The sequence below is a fragment of the Canis lupus genome, chromosome 29 (assembly GCF_011100685.1).
Source record: "Canis lupus familiaris isolate Mischka breed German Shepherd chromosome 29, alternate assembly UU_Cfam_GSD_1.0, whole genome shotgun sequence".
Lineage (NCBI taxonomy): Eukaryota > Metazoa > Chordata > Mammalia > Carnivora > Canidae > Canis > Canis lupus.
In genome coordinates this window covers 11,526,185-11,545,594 of record NC_049250.1, presented here as the reverse complement: position 1 = coordinate 11,545,594, position 19,410 = coordinate 11,526,185, and the positions used below count along the sequence as shown (strand labels likewise).

Genomic DNA, 19,410 nt, shown 5'->3' with positions numbered 1-19,410 from the left:
ACTGCTGAGCCACCCAGGGATCCCCTAAATAAATCTCTTTTTTTTTTTTTTTTAAAGATTTTATTTATTTATTCATGAGAGAGACACACACACACACAGAGGCAGAGACACAGACAGAGAGAGAAGCAGGCCCCGTGCAGGGAGCCCGATGTGGGACTCGATCCGGGGACTCCAGGATCATGCCCTGAACCAAAGGCAGACACTTAACCACTGAGCCATCTGGGCGTCCCAATAAATAATTCTTTAAAAAAGAATTGGAGGGGTTTGAGGGATAGTGGTAAAAGAAACATAGAAATCTGTGACACAATACAAACATAGATTTTATATGGATATAAAATTTTGTCATCTGAAATTAAAGCTTTTATTTTTTTTTAAGATTTTATTTATTCATGAGAGACCCAGAGAGAGAAGCAGAGACATAGGCAAAGGGAGAAGCAGGCTCCTCGCAGGGAGTCTGATGTGGGGCTCGATCCCCAGACCTGAGATCGTGTCCTGAGCCAAAGGCAGATGCTCAACTGTTGAGCCACCCAGGCATCCCTGAAACTAAAGCATTTAGATGTAGTGAGGAAAAGAACTGCTTAATAAATGACACAAACCAAAGATTTGGAGGTGGCCTCTCAAGTTGCAAAAAACTTTTTTTAAATAAAAATTTCCACTGCTGGTAATTCAGTACAGAAAACAGAACACTCTTGAGGTCTAGTTGGAATATAAATTGGTACCTTTCTTTTTTCAAAGGTTTTATTTGTTTATTCATGAGAGACACAGAGAGAGAGGCAGAGACCCAGGCAGAGAGAGAAGCAGGCTCCTCGCAGGGAGCCCAGTGTGGGCCTTGACCCAGGACTCCGGGATCATACCCCAGCCAAAGGCAGATGCCCAACCACTGAGCCACCCAGGAGCCCCCAATAGTGTGAGTGCTTCTTCTGTATGGGGGTATGCGGGGGGCGGGGGGAGGGAGGAGGCGGGAGGGAGGGGGAGGGAGGGAGGAGGGAGGAGGGAGGGAGGGAGGGAGGGAGGAGGGGGAGGGAGGGAGAGAGGGAGTGAGGGAGGGGGGGGAGAGGGAGGAGGAGGGGAGGGAGGGAGAGAGGAGGAGGGAGGGAGGAGGGAGGGAGGGGGAGGGGGGGAGGGATGAGGAGGAGGGAAGGAAGGTAAGGAAGGGAAAGGAACAAGAACCTCCATACCACATCCTGCCTCCCTCATTCTTCCCTGCCGTTTCCTCCTTCCTTCCTTCCTTCCTTCCTTCCTTCTTTTTTTTTAAAAAGATTTTATTTATTTATTTGAGAGATTGAGAGAGAGCTGGAGCAGGGGGAGTGGCAGAGGGAGAGGGACAAGCAGACTCCCTGCTGAGCGTGGAGCCCGACCTGAGAGCATGATGGGAGCTGAAGTCAGATGCATCACCGACTGAGCCCCCCCCCCCATCACCCCCGTTAGCTATTTCTCCTCCTCTCCCTATCTCACTTCTGCACACCCTCACTATACTCCTGGGGGCACTAACCCCCCAAATTACTTGCATTCAAATCTTGTTCAGACTCAGCTTTGTGGGGAATCCAAACTTGGAGACTCATTTTAATTCTTCACGTTTTCTTTGTTTTCCTTGTGTTTTCTGCAGCAAACACTGCATTTTAACAAGTTATAAAGGAAGACAGTGTTGTTGTTGTTTAAAGGAACTTCCTGGACTTCTAGTTAAGCCAAGTGGATTCAGCACATGCCCTTATCTCCCTCCCAAGACCTCAATAATTGCGATTAAAGGAATCAAATATACAAATACACAAGGGCAAAGAGGAGGGGAGGAGAAGCAGTGGACAGGAAATGACAACAGTGTATGGACTCAGCAGAGTGAAAGCCATGAGCAGCGAGCCACAGCCACCGCAGCAGGTGAGCCGGAGGTGTGGGGCTGGCCTGCACATCACCTCTCAGTACCGCAGGGTCGGGGGCCAGCCTCCATGCCTCTGCACACAGGAGCTGGAGGCTGACAGTGGGTGCAGGCTCCAAGCAGGTGGTGAAAGCAGGGCTGAGAACTCTGAGGAGTTGCTTATGAGGTGGGGACAGGCAGGACAAGGGATGGTGGCTTTTATATAAGCCTTCTAACACTATTCGACTTTTTGGAAACTATGTGCATATGTAATTTTAGTGATTTTTAATAAAGATTTTATTTATTGATTTGAGGGAGACAAAGAGAGCACAAAGGGGATAGCAGCAAAGGGAGAAGGAGAACCAGACTCACTCCTCGCTGAGCACGGAGCCCGGTGTGAGGCTCGATCCCAGGACCCTGAGATCATGATCTGAGCCGAAGGCAGACACTCAACCAACTGAGCCACCTAGGCGTGCCTAATTTTAGTAATTTTTAAATAAAACACCAAAGGGATATTTTTATTATTTAAATATGGGAAAATCAGGACTAGGTTGGTGCCAAGTACCATTAGATAATCAGGTTTTTAAAAAATATTTTATTTATTTATTCATGAGACACACACAGAGAGAGAGAGAGAGGAGAGAGAGAGAGAGGCAGAGACACAGGCAGAGGGAGAAGCAGACTTCTTGCAGGGAGCCCGATGTGGGACTCGATCTCAGGACTCCAGGACCATGTCCTGGGCGGAAGGCGGGCCTTCAACCGCTGAGCCACCCGGGCATCCCTGATAATCAGTTTGATAAATGTACATACTTGCTCATAGCAGCAGTAGTCCCGATCATCAAAAGGTAGAAACAGACCAAATGTCCATCAGTGACCTAAGGACTAAGCAAAGTGTGGTGGACACACACAGAATATTAAAGTATAAAAAGGAATCAAAGTACTGATATCCACTGCCATGTGTGTGGACCTCGAAAACACTGTGCTGAGCGAAAGAAGCCAGGCACAGGAAGCCGTATCGTATGACTCCACTTACATGAGCTGTCCCAAACAGGTGGATCCACAGAGAAAGAAAACAGATTTGCAGTCACCAGGGGCTGGGTAGAGGGGTTAATGAGGAGTAACTGCTGAATAGGTACGGGGCCTCCTTTGGGGTGATAAAACTGTTTTTAAACTAGATAGAGGGGATGGTTGCATAGAGTGTGAATGTACTAAATACTACTGCACTGTTTCCCTTAAGATGGCTGATTTTATGTTGTGGGAATGTCACCTCGGTTTGTTTGTTTTTAAGATTTATTTATTTCAGAGAGAGAGAGAGAGAGAGCGCGAGCAAGCAGGAGGGGCAGAAGGAGAGGGAGAGAGAGTCTCCTGCAGACTCCCCACTGAGTGCAGAGTCCAACGTGGGGCTTGATTCTCCTCCGAACCTTAGATCAGGCCCTGAACCCAAACTGAGAGTCCTTTGCTTAACCGACTGAGCCACTCAGGCATCCCAATGTCACCTCAGTTTAAAAGAAAGAAAGAGGACGCCTGGGTGGCTTGGTGACTGAGCATCTTGCCTTTGGCTCCGGTTGTGTTCTAGGGTCTCAGGATCGAGTCCCACATCGGGCTCCCTGCATGGAGCCTGCTTCTCCCTCTGCCTGTGTCTCTGCCTCTCTCTCTCTCTCTCTCTGTGTCTCTCATGAATAAATAAATAAAATCTTAAAAAAAAAAGTATTAAGGCTAAGTAAAGAGTGGGAAGGCAAGAAGAATTAGAAAGCACAGCACCACCGCACATGTCATGTTCTGAGGAATTTTGTTAGGCAGATGGGCGATGCCGGCTGACAGGATGACACGGGGCCCTGGGACCAGGCAACTGCTGGGAGACACACACGACAGCCCCATGAAATCATGGAGGCGCAAGGGGAAAGGGTCTGGGTTCCAATGGGCCTTGATTACACAGTGAGATATTCAGAATCAGGAAGAGGATTATTCCATGTGCTGAGTTTCTCTCCCGGGTTAGGTGACACAGACAAACAGAAGAGCCATTAAAAGAGCATCTTTACACCTGTTGACACCCAGCGGGTTCCTGCCCTTTGTGGTGTTCCTCAAATCCCAGCTTCATGGTAAACACATATTGGGCTGAGTAAAGAGCTAAGTGCTTCTCTTTCCTACTCTCCAAATCCGTAATCCACAACCCCACTCCTTACCTCTGAATTGCGTTCCCGTCTCCCAAAGTCATACGGTGAAACCCTAAACCCCAGTACAGCACAGTGTGACCTTATCTAGAGATAGAATCTTTACAGCAGGGATCCGGGGGATCCGATGCCATAGGGGCGGGCCTTACTCCGGTACCACTGGTGTCCTTCTAAGAAGGGGAGATTTGGATACAAAGACACGCCTAAAGGGAAGATTATGTGAAGAGACACCGGGATAGCCCTCCAAGACCAGGAGAGGGGCTGAGCCGATCCTTACAGTCCTCAGGAGGCCTCAACCCTGCCGGCACCTTGATTTCCAATTTTAGCCACCAGAACTGTGAGGCGATACATTTGTTGTTTAAAGCAGAGCAGTCCGGGGGATCCCTGGGTGGCGCAGCGGTTTGGCGCCTGCCTTCAGCCCAGGGCGCAATCCTGGAGTCCCGGGATCGAGTCCCACGTTGGGCTCCCTGCATGGAGCCTGCTTCTCCCTCTGCCCGTCTCTCTCTCTCTCTCTCTATCATGAATAAATAATAAATAAAATCTTTAAAAAAAAAAAAAAAAAAAAGCAGAGCAGTCGGGCAGCCCGGGCGGCCCAGCCGTTTAGCGCCGCCTTCAGCCCAGGGCCGGATGCTGGAGACCCGGGATCGAGTCCCCCGTCGGGCTCCCTGCATGGAGCCTGCTTCTCCCTCTGCCTGTGTGTGTGTGTGTCTCTCTCTCATGAATACATGGATAAAATCTTTAAAAAAAATGAATAAAGCAGAGTTCTTTTTCTTTTTCTTTTTTTTTAAGTAGGCGCGGCACCCGGTGTAGGACTTGAACTCACGACCCCGAGGTGGAGAGTCCCACGCTCCACCCCCCGAGCCGGCCGGGCACGTACAGCGCAGGCGATCGGGCTGGTAGGGCGGCCCTCGCTAACCCGCAGTCCGTGACACAGCAACCCTTGCTCTTCACCCCATGTGCCCACTGTCCGCAGGGCCGTCACGTGGGACTCCGCGTCCTCCCAGACCAGGTTTCCACGGGCGGGTCCTGGGGACGCGCGACGCTGTGGCCCGGCGCTGCCCTCTGCCTTCTCTGACACTGGCTGCCGAGAGGACGCCGGAATCCCAGCGCTCAACGTGAATCTCCACCTGCGGAGGGCGGAGGGCGGGGGGAGGGGGGATGGGGGATGGGAAAGGGGGGATTGGGGGCCGGGGCGGGGGCGGGCAAGGGGGGCCGGGCCAACTCCTGCGGCGCGGGGAGGCTGGAGCGGAGGCCACTTACCAAGCTCCTGTAAATGGGGTTTCTGCGCGGCCTGCAGCTCCTGGGGACCCGCCTGTGGCTATTTTATTTTTATTTTTTAAAATATTATTTTATTTATTTATTCAGAGAGAGAGAGGCAGAGACACAGGCAGAAGGAGAAGCAGGCTCCATGGCGGGAGCCCGACGTGGGACTCGATCCCGGGGCCCCAGGATCACGCCCTGGGCTGCAGGGGGCGCTAACCCGCTGCGCCACCAGGGCTGCCCCTGTGGCTATTTTAATGCAAAATTAATCGTCAACTAGAAGCCGGCAGCGCCCAGGGTCTGTGCGGCGCCCCCTGGGGCTGGGGCCTTCCTCTGGCCTCGGTGCCCCGCGGCTTGCTAGCGCTCTTCAGGTGATCAGGATTTCAGCATCTCAGACTCAAAACACAACCCTCTGGGTCAGCTCCCCCCCACTTTGTAATTTGTTCTTTCTCGCTCATCCCCACAAACAGGAAGGCCATCGTTTCCAGAATTTGTTTAGTATTTCCACTTTCATCTCATCATCATATGCATCAGATCACATTTCCTTTGACACCTGGCTTCAAATTTTAAGCTAAATTCTGGGTGTAATGATAAAAATTCTTTTTTAAATATTTATTTATTTATTTATTTATTTATTTATTTATTTATTTATTTATTTATTTAGAGAGCGCGAGCGCACAAGCAGGAACTGGGGGAGGGGCAGACTCCCTGCTGAGCAGGGAGCCTGATGTGGGGCTTGATCCAGGGACCCCGAGATCATGACCCAAGCTGAAGACAGCTGCTTAACTGAGTCAGTCACTCAGGTGCCCCCAAAGATCTCACGTTCTGAATAGCACCTCGATGTGTAAATGAAGCTGAAGCCAGAGGATGTCGCATCCCTAGAGAGTAACCCTACTTCTCTCAGGATGAGCTCTACATGTGCTGGGCAGTGAAGTGGCCGTTACCCTCTCATAAGCCCATGGCTTCAACACAACCTTTCACTGAAGGTACAGAGACAATCCAACAAAAAACCTCTTCACTCACAGGATATAAGGGATGTTTCAATCTCCTAGGGTGGCTGTAACAAAGGGCCACACACTTGGGTGGCTTAAAATAGAAACTTAGTCTTTCAGTTCTGGAAGCTGGAACAAGCTCCAAGTCAAGATGGCAGCAGGGCTGTGCTCCCTCATACCTGGAGGGGAATCCTTCCTTGCCTCATCCTAGCTTCTGGTGGTTTGCTGGCAATCTTTGGCATTCCTTGGTTTGAGGCTGCACAACTCTAGTCTCCGCCCTGTCATCACGTGGTCTTCTCCCTGTGTGTCTCTGTGTCGTCACATGGCTATCTCCTCCTCCTCCTCCTCCTTCTTAAGTATTTTATTTGTTCATGAGAGACACAGAGAGAGGCAGAGACACAGGCAGAGGGAGAAGCAGGCTTCATATGGGGAGCCTGACGTGGGATTCAATCCCAGTTAAAAAATTGTAAGGCAAGTATCTATGTAACTCCCATTCAGGTCAAGAGACAGAATCTTGCTGGTACCAGAGAAGGCACCCCACCCACCCTGTGTACCCCTCCATCGTCAGAACCCTTCCCCAGAGTCCATCCAGTATCCCACGTTGAATTTAGTTGTCACGTCTCCTTGAATCTGTGATACTTCCTCATTCTTTATCCTTCAAGATCTTGATATTTTTGTAGAGCACTAGTCATTTTTTTAAAAATAAGATTTTATTTATTTGAGACCAAGAGAGCACAAATAGGGAGCGGAGCAGAGTGAGAGGGAGAAGCTGATTCTGCCCTGAGCGCAGAGCCCAACTTGGGGCTGGATCCCATGACCTGAGCCAAAATCAAGAGTTGGAAGCTCAACCGACAGAACCACCCAGGTACCCCACTAGTTGCTTCTTTCGTAGGAAGTGTTCCTCAATTTAGGTTTGTCTGAGGTTTCCTAATGATTACGTTAAGGTTCTATTTTGGGCAAGAATCCCACAGAACAGTGTTACCATCAGTTGATCCATGATGTCCTCACGTCTTACTGATCATTTGATGAAGGTGGTGTCAAGTTGGCCAACCAGCAAGTTAGTATTTTTCCTTTTGTAATAGTATCTTGTGGGGATGCACTGAGCCTATGTATATATTCTGTTTCTCGTCATTCTTTTGCCCACATTTAGCATTCATTAATGACTCCTATCTCTAACAATTCCTGTGGTTTTGAGGATTTTCTGTTTACATTATGCCTTCCAGCTCTACTAACTGGTATTCTACTATAAGGAAAAAGAGCTGCTTTCTCACATTTCTTTATGCAATTATTCATTTATATAATGGATGTTTATTTTATCCCATAGTTTACAATCCATTACTAGCATGAATTATTTTTTGCAAAGCATTCCAGATTTGGCCATCAGAAGCATTAAGTTGGCTCCTGAGTACATTTTATGAGCACTCTTTTTTTTTTTTGGCATCACAGATGTTCCAGACTTGTTTTAAAATTTCCCTGCCCCGGCCTTAAATCAACCATTTCTCCAAGGAGCTTTGGTTCCTTTTATAGGGGAAGGTATTTAGAAACCAGTATCTGTACACTTGGTGTGCTCACTGCTGCTGGGGTGTCTTTACTTTTAGATCTTCCGTTCAGTAGACAAAACTAGGAAAGGTGTACACATATTCTCACTCATCTATCTGTATTTCTCTACACACCCGTATATATAAAAACCATGAGTTCCTAACACCTCGAATATCAATCCACTACCACACAGTTCATTCTAGTCTTTCCCAACCTTTATTTGTAACTCCTTTTTTCCATAACGAAAACAGATTTTCATTATGGATTTTTCCTTATCCACAATACATTTATTTGCTCAATCTAAATACTCAAAAGCTATTTTTATAATTGCTAACCCATATCTCTTTACTAACTACAGTGTAACTGTGTATAGTTCATTATGTTTTTAGCCTTATACAGTCATATCCTGTTTTCCAAAGTTGCTGGTTGTTCGTTAGTTTTCTTTCCTGTCCCCTTCATGGTGATAATGTCACTCGTTTATAATATAGGCAGGTTCATTCATTACTTTATATTCCATTTTGAGTCCTCTGAACATCATGGTTGATTTTAATTATTTTTGGAATACTAGAAATACTACTATGGTCCTGAGTCAGAGCTAAACAAAAATGTATACTGAAAGAGGGGGTCACTTGTCCCAAATACCCCATTCCCAATCCTTACTTTCCACACTGAACCCACTCACCCTCTTTTGGGTAACCAGTCTCATTAGTTTCTAGTTTATTCTTGCTGTTTGTTTTTTTATTTACTTATTTATTCATGAGAGACACACAGAGAAAGAGAGAGGCAGAGACACAGGCAGAGGGAGAAGCAGGCTCCATGCAGGGAGCCTGATGTGGGACTTGAGCCCAGGTCTCCAGGCACCCTGGGCCAAAGGCGGTGCTAAACCACTGAGCCACCCAGGGATCCCGATTCTTGCTCTTTCTTCTGCACAAATGAGCAGATACATGCCATCTTTTTATATTGCCTTCTTTATTACAGGATAGTAACCTGTAGACTCCCTTGCACTTTGCTTTTGTCACTTAATATATTCCGGACATAGTGACATCCATTCACAGAGCTCTTCCTCATACTTTGTACAGCTGTGTAGGGCTCCCTTGAGTAAACATATCAGTTTCTTCAATCACCCTTACGTATAGACATTTAGGTCATCTCCAATTATTTTGCAATTACAACCAATATTGCAGTGAGCAACTTTGTGCATATGTGCTTTTGTACTGTTGGAAGGGTATTTTTCTAGAAGTCAGATTGCTGGGTCAACTAGTAAGTGTATTTTGATTTTATTAGGTATGGCCAAGTTCCTCTTCAGAAAGGTAGTACTAGTTTGCACTTCCACGAGCAACATCTAAGAGTGTTTCACCAATAGAATCTGTTGTCATACTTTATTAAAGTTCCAATCTCATAGGTGAGAAATGATATCTGCTTTAATCTGAATTTCTGTATGTTTGAAATTTTAAATTATATTTTGGGAAATTTAAAAATCCATTTTGGGTGAACTAAACTGGCCCTTTAAAGTTTTCCATCATGACTTCAACCAAGTACTATTATCTAGTAAATACCAATGCATGGGGTTAGGTTCCACTTTCATTTGACCACGAAAGCTCATGTAAACTCTTCTAAGAAACACAGGTTGGTATTTCAGTTTGTCTCTGTATAGTCAATTCTTGTTTACTTTGAAACAAGATTTTCTTTGTATTATTTTTTAGCTCACATAGTCAACAAACCCTATGCTGTCAACCTTAGTACTGAGTTTTGATAGGGTTCAACTACCTATGAGAGAATGAATAATGTATTCCAAAGCCAGACATAAATCACTGCTTGAGTGATTATTAGGCACATTTCATTATCATTTACATTCCCACCCTTTCTACTATGAGAAAATAAATGGGGGCTATTTTCCTGCTAACAAGCTATTTTTAAATTAAAGGCAAACTGTGTATGAAGATTCAATTCAGCTCCCATGTTGTTTGAATTACATATCAAATTACATGTCACTCTTTCAAAAATGTGCTCCTGGTTCAGTTGTCTTAAATTCAGAAGACAAATAGTAACACTGTCTTTATGAAGATTAGAGCTTTGGAATGTTACATGTTAAGACATTGAAAGTTGTATTTAGGGCAGCCCGGGTGGCTCAGCGGTTTAGTGCCGCCTTCAGCCCAGGGCGTGATCCTGGAGACCCGGGATTGAGTCCCACGTCAGGCTCCCCGCACGGAGCCTGCCTCTCTCTCTGTGTGTGTGTCTCACATGAATAAATAAATAAAATCTTTTAAAAAAAGTTGTATTTAGCTTTTTAGTGACTGATTTCCTAGCTCTTAAATGTCCCACAGATGCTGCAAAAATTGATCAAAGATGAATTAAGGACTCACAGCATTAAAGATTAAATACAGGTGCCAATATTATAGTATTTATGATAGGGATGATAAAATAAGCAAAGAGTACAAACCAGACACTAATACTGCTTTGTCAACTGACATAAAGGATTCATCACATGTACTCTTTAATGGTAGATGAGATTTGTTGAGAAAGTGGTAATGAATTATCAAGACCCCTGCAACCAAGATGGAAGCAGATTAAGGTTGCTGTGGTAGGGGCTGTAGGAGGGCTCCATCTTTTCTTAGGGCATTAAAATACATACGATAGACTTTTTTTTTTTTTTTTTTTTTTTTACCATTAGCTTCTCCTCCTATACTTGATTTTTACTTTTTAAAAAGATTTATTTATTTATTTATTTATTTATTTATGAATGATAGACACACACACACACACATACACAGAGAGAGGCAGAGACACAGGCAGAGGGAGAAGCAGGCTTCATGCTGGGAGCCCGACGCGGGACTTGATCCCGGGACTCGAGGACTGCGCCCTGGGCCAAAGGCAGGCGCCAAACCGCTGAGCCACCCAGGGATCCCCTATACTTGATTTTTAAAAGAATTAGGGGAGAGAGCATGGAAAAGAAACATTAAACTTCTGGAAAAGTTAACAGTGGCTTAAAAATAACAATTTCCAAAGAATCCTCCCCTTCCTGGTATAGAGCAGAACAAGTCATAGCTGTCCAAGCCTTTTCTACTCATCATTAATGACAGTGGTAAGATGGTAAGACAGTGAATTTTATATAACCACTTTAAGGAAAGACAGGTTTATAATGACAATACTCTTGACTTCCTCTCACCTTTCCCTCTGGCCTCCAGGAGCTAGTTAAAACAAACCTAAGATAACATTAGGTGACTTTCCACAAGAGTAATGTCAAAGCTTTGACAGAGTATTGCTGAATCTCTAGGGAAGATCCACAGAAGGTTGAAGTTGGTGGGTAAATTGAAAGTAGTTTCACACTTAGAACTTCTTTATAAACGCTTCTTCTCCTTTTTCTTCTTTTTTGTTAAATATTTTATTCATGAGAGACACACAGAGAGAGAGGCAGAAACACAGGCAGAGGGAGAGGCAGGCTCCATGCAGGGAGCCCGATGTGGGACTCTGGGACTTGATCCTAGGACCATGCCCTGAGCTGAAGGCAGATGCTCAACTGCTGAGCCACCCAGGCGTCCCTATAAACCTTCCTTATAGTCTAAATGCAATGTGCTCTTGTGCTCTTTGAGAAGTAGGAAATACCTGCTTACATCAACAGTAACAAAAAAAATTTCAGTATTGTGAAGAACGCGATCACATTTAAGGAAAATTTTTAAAAAGGGTGTTAAACATGCTGACCTTTAAAAAAATATGCTCAAATAAATATATGTGAAAGCTGTGGATGGACTAAAAAGGTACATTTAAAGAAATGATGTGGTCATAATAAAAAAACACTTTTATACATAGGATTTTATTTTGCACTGCTGTAACAATTTCATTATAGACCAAGGGAGAGAGAGAGAGAAAAAAAAAAGGATAAAACCATCACACTGAGTAAATTACTAAAGCTTTTCTACTTTTGACAGGATTTTCCATCTGGTAGATTTATTGTCATATCCCCTTCAAAACAGACAAGATGCTTACCATATTTTAAAGATTATAGGTTGCCACTGAAAGAAAAATTTTACACAGTCACTGTACATCAAGGTTGAAAAACTGTCCTGCATGAAAAATATACTTAGAAATCATGTGAATAAAAGCAAAAGAAAACATTATTGTGTTTAAGGAAAGATTAAAGTCCTCATAATGTGCCATCTAAATGTGGACATTCATTCTTCTTGGAGTCGCTTAGGTGTAGGGAGTTCTTGCTTCTGCCCATTTCACTCATTATACTGTGTTTCTACCCAACAGTATTCATTAAGGCAAACAAATCCTTTTCTGAGGAGGTCTTAAAGAAACTGTGGACATATAGCAAACTTTTGGCATTAAAACAGGTTAACACATACATAGCCTTTAGTAATGTACATTAAGCATATTTTCTTGGACTAGTGACAAGAAAAGATGAACATGCTTGTTAACAATGTCAAAAAGTTTAAAATTCAGTGTCCAAGCAATTCCTAACAATGCTTCTGTAGCTTTAAGCTCTAAACAGTATAGAATTTATGCAAATGCATTAAAGAATTCAAGCTTGGCAAATTACACCCAAGCAGGTTAAACTGTATATACAGAAAGTAAATGATAAATACAGAATTAAAAGAGTCCTTCTGGTTTTCCTTATAGCCTTGAAAATTGACAAACTTTTTGAGGACAGTTCTAGAATATTAAACATTAGGTCCACAGGTGTCGGGAAACCTAACCACACAAACTGATTTAAAATACTCAAGATGACTTTGTAGTGTTTAATACAGTTCAGTTCGTAGGTAAGGGCACAAGACAACATTTAACAAAAATAATCACATCAATTGACCTAGAAATCAAATGCAAATAGATATGAATACAATCTCCAAAATCTGTCTTTTTTAAGTGAACATTAACCATTTATTCAAAGTTATACAAGAATTTCGAAGGATTAGAGTCTCCTGTGACATAAAGCCATTTCAAATAGTTTCATGTCTCAGCTGAGCAGGAGAGTGAAAGAGGAAGTGAGGAGCCACATTTGGGCAGCGAGACGGTAAAAACGGACTCAACAGCAGCCTCCCCCGGCCTGCTGTCCTCCCTGATTGCCCGCGTGTGTGGCATTAGTAGCAGCGTGCTGAGGGCCAATTTTAATGCCGTTTGCCTGAAAGGAGGAAGGGGAAAGGAATAAAAAAAAATGTTAAAGGGACCCGACCAGTGCGGTTTAACTAAATTTAAAGAATTCCACTGAATTCTTAATGACATAATTTTACCGAACAACTTCAGAAAAACATACATGAAACAGATGTATACGACAATTAAAGCAGTGTCTCTTAGGGGACTGTTCCTTCCTTTTTAAAAAATAATCCCGTGGAAATATTTCTGAAAATAATTCTTTATCACACCAGGTACTTAGGAGGCAATGAGACCCAGGCAATGCTGCTTTCCAGGGCATTCTCACTATGGAGAAATTGTTTAGAACAATTACTGCAAGTAATCTTTAAAAGATAAAAACATGCACAGCCCGGTACTGCTCTAATACAACGTAAAATCTTTTCTCTAGACAGCATTTCTGTTCCATGTTGAATCAGCTGTACAGGCTAAAGGCATATGAGTGTTCTGTGTCATCAATAATTTCTATGATCCCCAAAGACATGGCAGCTTGCCAAGAACCCACACACAGAGTAGTTCTTTCATTCATCAAACTCACACTTCTGTCTTAACCCTCACTCCCTCAAGTGGATTTTACCTAAAAATACAACACTTTGAGAAAAGTAATACAGTAGCTTCAGAAATTAAGCTCTTAAGGAAACTTTACGTCACAGTAAATCTCAGATTTATAGTGCTTGGCAGTTGTTCTGCAACAGTAGTAGCCTTGGGGTTTCTGGCACTAGCTCAGTATTGACAGCAGCTGATGTGGTTTCTTTTCGCTCTTTTGACTCCTCTTTAATAAAAAGCATGCCCTATGGCTCATTGGTTTTGCCCCCTCTGGGCTGGTAGCAACTTCTTGAGGAATCAAGGAGTCAGACTTGGCATCGGGCCAAATAAATCGCACGGCCTGTTGGCTCCTGACAGCACATTACAATCAAAGCTGCACCCAGCCCAGTAAAGCAGTCAGCTACTATATGAAACCAGACAGAAACGATGAACGTGCCCTTTTAAACAGAGGCCCAATTACTGTTCAATTTATATGGCATTAGTCTCTGAAGGGCGTTGTCTTTAACTCAAAATCTACCGCCATAAGGCTAGAGGACAGGATTTAGAAAATATATTACTCTAAATGAAAGAGAAATGAGAATATCAAGTACTTTTTGGAAACCTTAGGCAAACGGTTGTCTTAGCAGAGAATATCGAGGGAGATATAGAAGAGCCTCGTTTATGGATAGGCCGAGAGGTACATGTGCAATAAAGGATTCCTAACAACGCTTTCCTAATTGCAACTGTGGGAGGAATAGGGGTTTTTCCCTCAGAAGCACAAAGTCTTAATATGGAATGGCAAAAAAATTTATGTAAAAGTAAATAATATACCATACATCCACATAAACATTCTGAAATAAGTAAATGCACAGCAGGGATTTAGGTCAGAAATAATAACCTTTGGTAAACACTCTGAATTACATGCTTCAAAGCTGTTTTATCCTAATCATATTCATCAAATAATTTTACAAAAAAGACAGAAACAAAAACAATGCCAATTGCTAATTATATATATTAGTCTCCTGAAAACATGCTATACTGAGAGTAATTTCCAAATTGGGTATTTTCTCTCTTTCATACTAGACAACAGAGAGAGCATCTTGCATCAGTAACATAGTTCGTGCATTTACACACTAGAAAATTATTCCCCAAAGCAGATGACACCATATGGACATGTGGCTGAAAGTGGATTTTCTTCTCTCTTTGGAGGGTTTATTTTTTTTTCTTTTTGCATTGCTTGCAATAAATGGTCACTTATTTTCACAAAGTGCTGCTCTACTAGAACATAAACATTTATCTATTACAGAACATACAACAAATTTTCAGTTAGAGGATTATCAATTAATCATACATTTACTGACCTCATAGACTCATTTTATGAATTAAAAAAATGTAGAATGACGAATCCATGTAGTAATTAAAATTCAACTCTAATATTAGCCAACATTTGCTTATCTATCTATCTATATATATATATATACCTCATTATTAATGTCAAAGACTCCTTCTTGGATTTTCTCATAAATTTCTTTTGCTGTATTAATAAATGCCTGAAATATAAAGTAGAGAAATTGATTAGAATTATTTAAAACTGCAACAGTAAAAGAACATTATATAAAAACTGTAGAATATCATAAGGTTCTGTATAAGAACTCAACAAATATAATACAGAATATTAATTAATAAGGACAAAACTGTATGATCACTTCAATAGAGGCAGAAGCAGCATTTAACAAAATCCAACAACCTTATGATAAAAACACCCCACAAAATAGGACTAGAAGGGGACTTCCTCAACAGCATTTATGAATAACTCACAGCGAACATCATACCAAGTGGTGAAGACTGAAAGCTTTCCTAAAGATCAAGAACAAGGCAAGGACGTATACAAATGTTCATTATTAGCATCAATAGCCAAAAAGTGGAAACAACACAGATGTTTATCTACTGATGAATGAAAACCAAAATGTGGTTTAACTTTATAATGCAATGTTAGTCATAAAAAAATGAAGTATTAATTCATATTAAAATGTGGATGAACCTTGAAAATATTATGCTAAGTCAAAGAAGCTAGATGTAAAAGACCACACATAGTATGATTCTATTTATTGAAATATCCTGAAGAGGTCAATTCATAGAGAGAAAAAGTAGATTATTTGTTGCCAAGGGTTAGGGAATGAAGAGTGACGACTAATGTTATGGGGTTTCTTTTGGGGTGATAAAAATGTTCTGGAATCAGATAGTGGTGATAATTGCATAATGCTGTGAATACACTAAAACCCACCAAACAGTACTCTCTAAAGCGTAAATTTTATGGTATGTGAACCATATCCCAGAAGAAAAATTCATCACTGGAGGGGGTGGGGGGGAGAGGGAACGGGGCAGGGATACCATAATGTGAGAACAGCACACATGAGAAAAAGATGTCAGGTCAATAAACTTCTGTGTTGAAACTAGCTTACTTTTAGAGGCTACTGTTCCACACAGGATCCTTTTTGCCAGGACAATGTATTACTTAATACACAGTTTAAGGGGGAAAGACTCAAAGGATGCTTATGATAAAGAAATAAAAAGCAGCCAAACTTCTTGCCATGTTGAATAAAGGCTTATCCTTTTTCCATATAGCATACTACTAGATTGGCAAAACAAAACAAAACAAAATCAGTATTAAAACCTAATCAGGGATCCCTGGGTGGCGCAGCGGTTTAGCGCCTGCCTTTGGCCCAGGGCGCGATCCTGGAGATCCGGGATCGAATCCCACGTCAGGCTCCCGGTGCATGGAGCCTGCTTCTCCCTCTCCCTATGTCTCTGCCTCTCTCTTTCTCTCTCTCTCTTTCTTTCTCTCTGTGTGACTATCATAAATAAATTTTAAAAAAAAATTAAAAAAAAAAAAACCTAACCAAATTAAGCTTCTAAATATCAAATGAATCCACAAGCATTCTCTATGTAAAATATAAGCTATTAGGGGGTGCCTGGCCTAGTCAGTACAGCATGTGACTCTTGATCTTGGGTTCATGAGTTCTAGCCCCATGATGAGGGTAGAGATTACCAAAAACACAAATAAATAAGAATAAATATTAAGATGTTTTATACAAATATTGCCAATGTTATAGAAGGTGTTTATAAACTCATGTTCTGATGATCCCATCTGAGAGATCACAGGTAATAGCATTAATATTACAAATCAGGTCCTCTTCAGTGAGCACTGAAAATTCACAAAATAAGGCTATTCTCCACTAGCACTGATAGTTGTAATTCCAAATTTAAAAAGTAAACAGGTTCATGGAGAGGAACCAATCATACCTTGCGTCTTTTCCACACTGGAAACATTTGACTGCTGAACTTGCCACCAGAGCTTTTGTTTCCTAATTAACAGGACTGATATGTTTCCACCTTTAAGGGCCTTACAGCTCCCCAGAGTAATCAATCTACTGCAGCTCAATTACTGCACCAGGAACATACCGGTCAGCGAAGGAGACGCGCGACTGCGGCAGGAGCGCAGAGATATGAATATGCATAAACTCTAAGTGGCTGATCGAATCATCAGAGAGGGTCATGAGAATTTGCAGCAAAATAATGAGAAGAATTAATCACTGCAGATTCACAAGACACTTAGGAGGTGAGTGCGCTTTTCGTGTGCGCAGGAGTTACAGTGAAGGAGAAATTGGCTTCCAGCCAGCTCTGAATTGATTCACGTTCCTCAAAATTGAAGTTATTACCCTTATAAATAAGGAAAAACTTAACTTTATTTCCAATAACATGTCAATTACAGTGATGGCCTTAGAAACCAGGCTAACTAAATATTGAAGTCAACAGATTCATAAATTCACAGGGCTTGAAATCCTTAAAGGGGCACCTGTATGTGTACATCTCCCTAGAACATCAGACGGAACTACAAGATCCCATAAACAAGTTATAAACTTCATATATACAAGCACTTATATTATAAAAGCCATTAAACGTGCCGATTTATGTAAACAGACTTTTTTTGTTAATTTGTTGATGCATCATTTTAAAAAGTGGCTCAAGAAAGCTATGCTGGGGGCACCTGGGTAGCTCAGTGGTTGAGCATCTGCCTTTGGCTCAGGTTGTGATCCTGGGGCCCTATGATCAAGTCCAGCAGCACTGGGCTCTCGGCAGGGAGCCTGCTTCTCCCTCCGCCTGTGTCTCTGCCTCTCTGTTTCTCACGAATAAATAAATAAAATCTTAAAAAGAAAAAAAGAAAGAAAGCTATGCTGCATGAAATTTTTTAAGTCACTACTAATTTTATGACTTGATAGTACTTAATACTTTATTAAGCGCCTTTAAGAACAGTTGTATCCAATGGACTTAAGATGTATTTTGTGGGGATCCCTGGGTGGCGCAGCAGTTTAGCGCCTGCCTTTGGCCCAGGGCGCGATCCTGGAGACCCAGGATTGAGTCCCACGTTGGGCTCCCGGTGCATGGAGCCTGCTTCTCCCTCTGCCTATGTCTCTGCCTCTCTCTCTGTGACTATCATAAATAAATAAAAAAATTAAAAAAAAAAAGATGTATTTTGTGTCTGAAAAAACATGTAATTAATTCCATTACAACTGAAGTACATAAAATGATTTTCTTTTTCTTTTTTTGATAAAATGATTTTCTTTCATAATTCTTATCATCTCCATGAAATAGTCTTTGGACAATGCTATATTTACTTGCCATCCAACTGAGGATTATATGTTGAAAACACTGAAATAAAAATATCTTCCATTCTCTGGGCATATTATAAAGAGAATATTATATAAGTGGGTTATTTTATGTATCTGATGGCAAAATTAATTATATTTAATATTATCAAATAACTAACGATCAATTTTAATGACTCCTCAGTTTAAAACCCAATGTGACAAATGCAGACATTAGTTCACATGTTTTAAAAGCCCATGGCTATCAACTGAAACTACTGAATTCCCAAAAATAATGAACATTAACCAAATACTGTTAAGGCTTATTAGAGATAAAATGAAACTTCTAAGATAAGAACCTTGGGTGTTACAGACAATATCTTTTCCCTAAAGCTGCAAGCATTTCAAGAACTTGGAAAGACTAGAGATATCTCACAATAACTGGCTAGAATCTTAATTGCTCATTTCACTCTAGTCACTAAACTCCTCAAAAATATTTTTAATGTAGAGACCTAACAATGTGAAATACCTCTAGAACACAGACAACAATGATGAGCAACAATTTAGCTCGATACAAGGCCTTTACATTAAAGCTATCACGTTTTCATAGGACAGCTTGAAATTCCTTCCAATTCTATTTTTTTAAAGATTTTATTTATTTATTCATAGAGAGAGAGAGAGAGAGAGAGAGAGGCAGAGACACAGGCAGAGGGAGAAGCAGGCTCCATGCAGGGAGCCCGATGTGGGACTTGATCCCGGGTCTCCAGGATCACACCCCGGACTGCAAGCAGTGCTAAACCACTGTGCCACCAGGGCTGCCCTCCTTCCAATTCTAAACATAAAATGAAACCAGTTTCATTTTTTCTATTTCCCAGGCTACAGAAACAAATTCTGAGAAGGGGGCAGGAGAAAGTAAAGGGGAGGAGCGCTTGGGTGGCTCAGCCAGTTAAGCGTCTGCCTTTGGCTCAGGTCATGATCTCAGAGTCCTGGGATTGAGCCCCGTACCAGGCTCCCTGCCCAGCAGGGAGTCTCCTCCTCCCTTTCCCTATTCCTTTCCCTCTGCACTCCAATCCCCATGCTCTCCTTCTCTAATAAAATAAATAAAATCTTAAAAAAAGAAAAGAGGGATGCTCACTGGGTGGCTCACTGGTTAAGCATCTGCCTTCGGCTCAGGACATGATCCCGGGGTCCTGGGATCAAGTTCCACGTTGGGCTTCCTTTGAGGAGCCTACTTCTCCCTCTGTCTATGTCTCTGCCTCTCTCTGTGTCTCTCATGAATAAGTAAAAATCTTTAAAAAAAA

General features: G+C 42.3%; 1 protein-coding gene across 1 annotated transcript in view; it reads right to left on the bottom strand.

Moving 5' to 3' along the window:
* Window positions 1-12,824: 12,824 nt before the first annotated feature.
* Window positions 12,825-19,410, bottom strand: part of RAB2A (RAB2A, member RAS oncogene family) — an 88,128-nt gene continuing 81,542 nt past the window's right edge. The window contains 2 exon segments of the mRNA NM_001003318.2: window positions 12,825-12,930; window positions 14,945-15,013. Coding sequence (NP_001003318.1) covers window positions 12,835-12,930; window positions 14,945-15,013 — 165 coding nt within the window. The 3' untranslated portion in view covers window positions 12,825-12,834.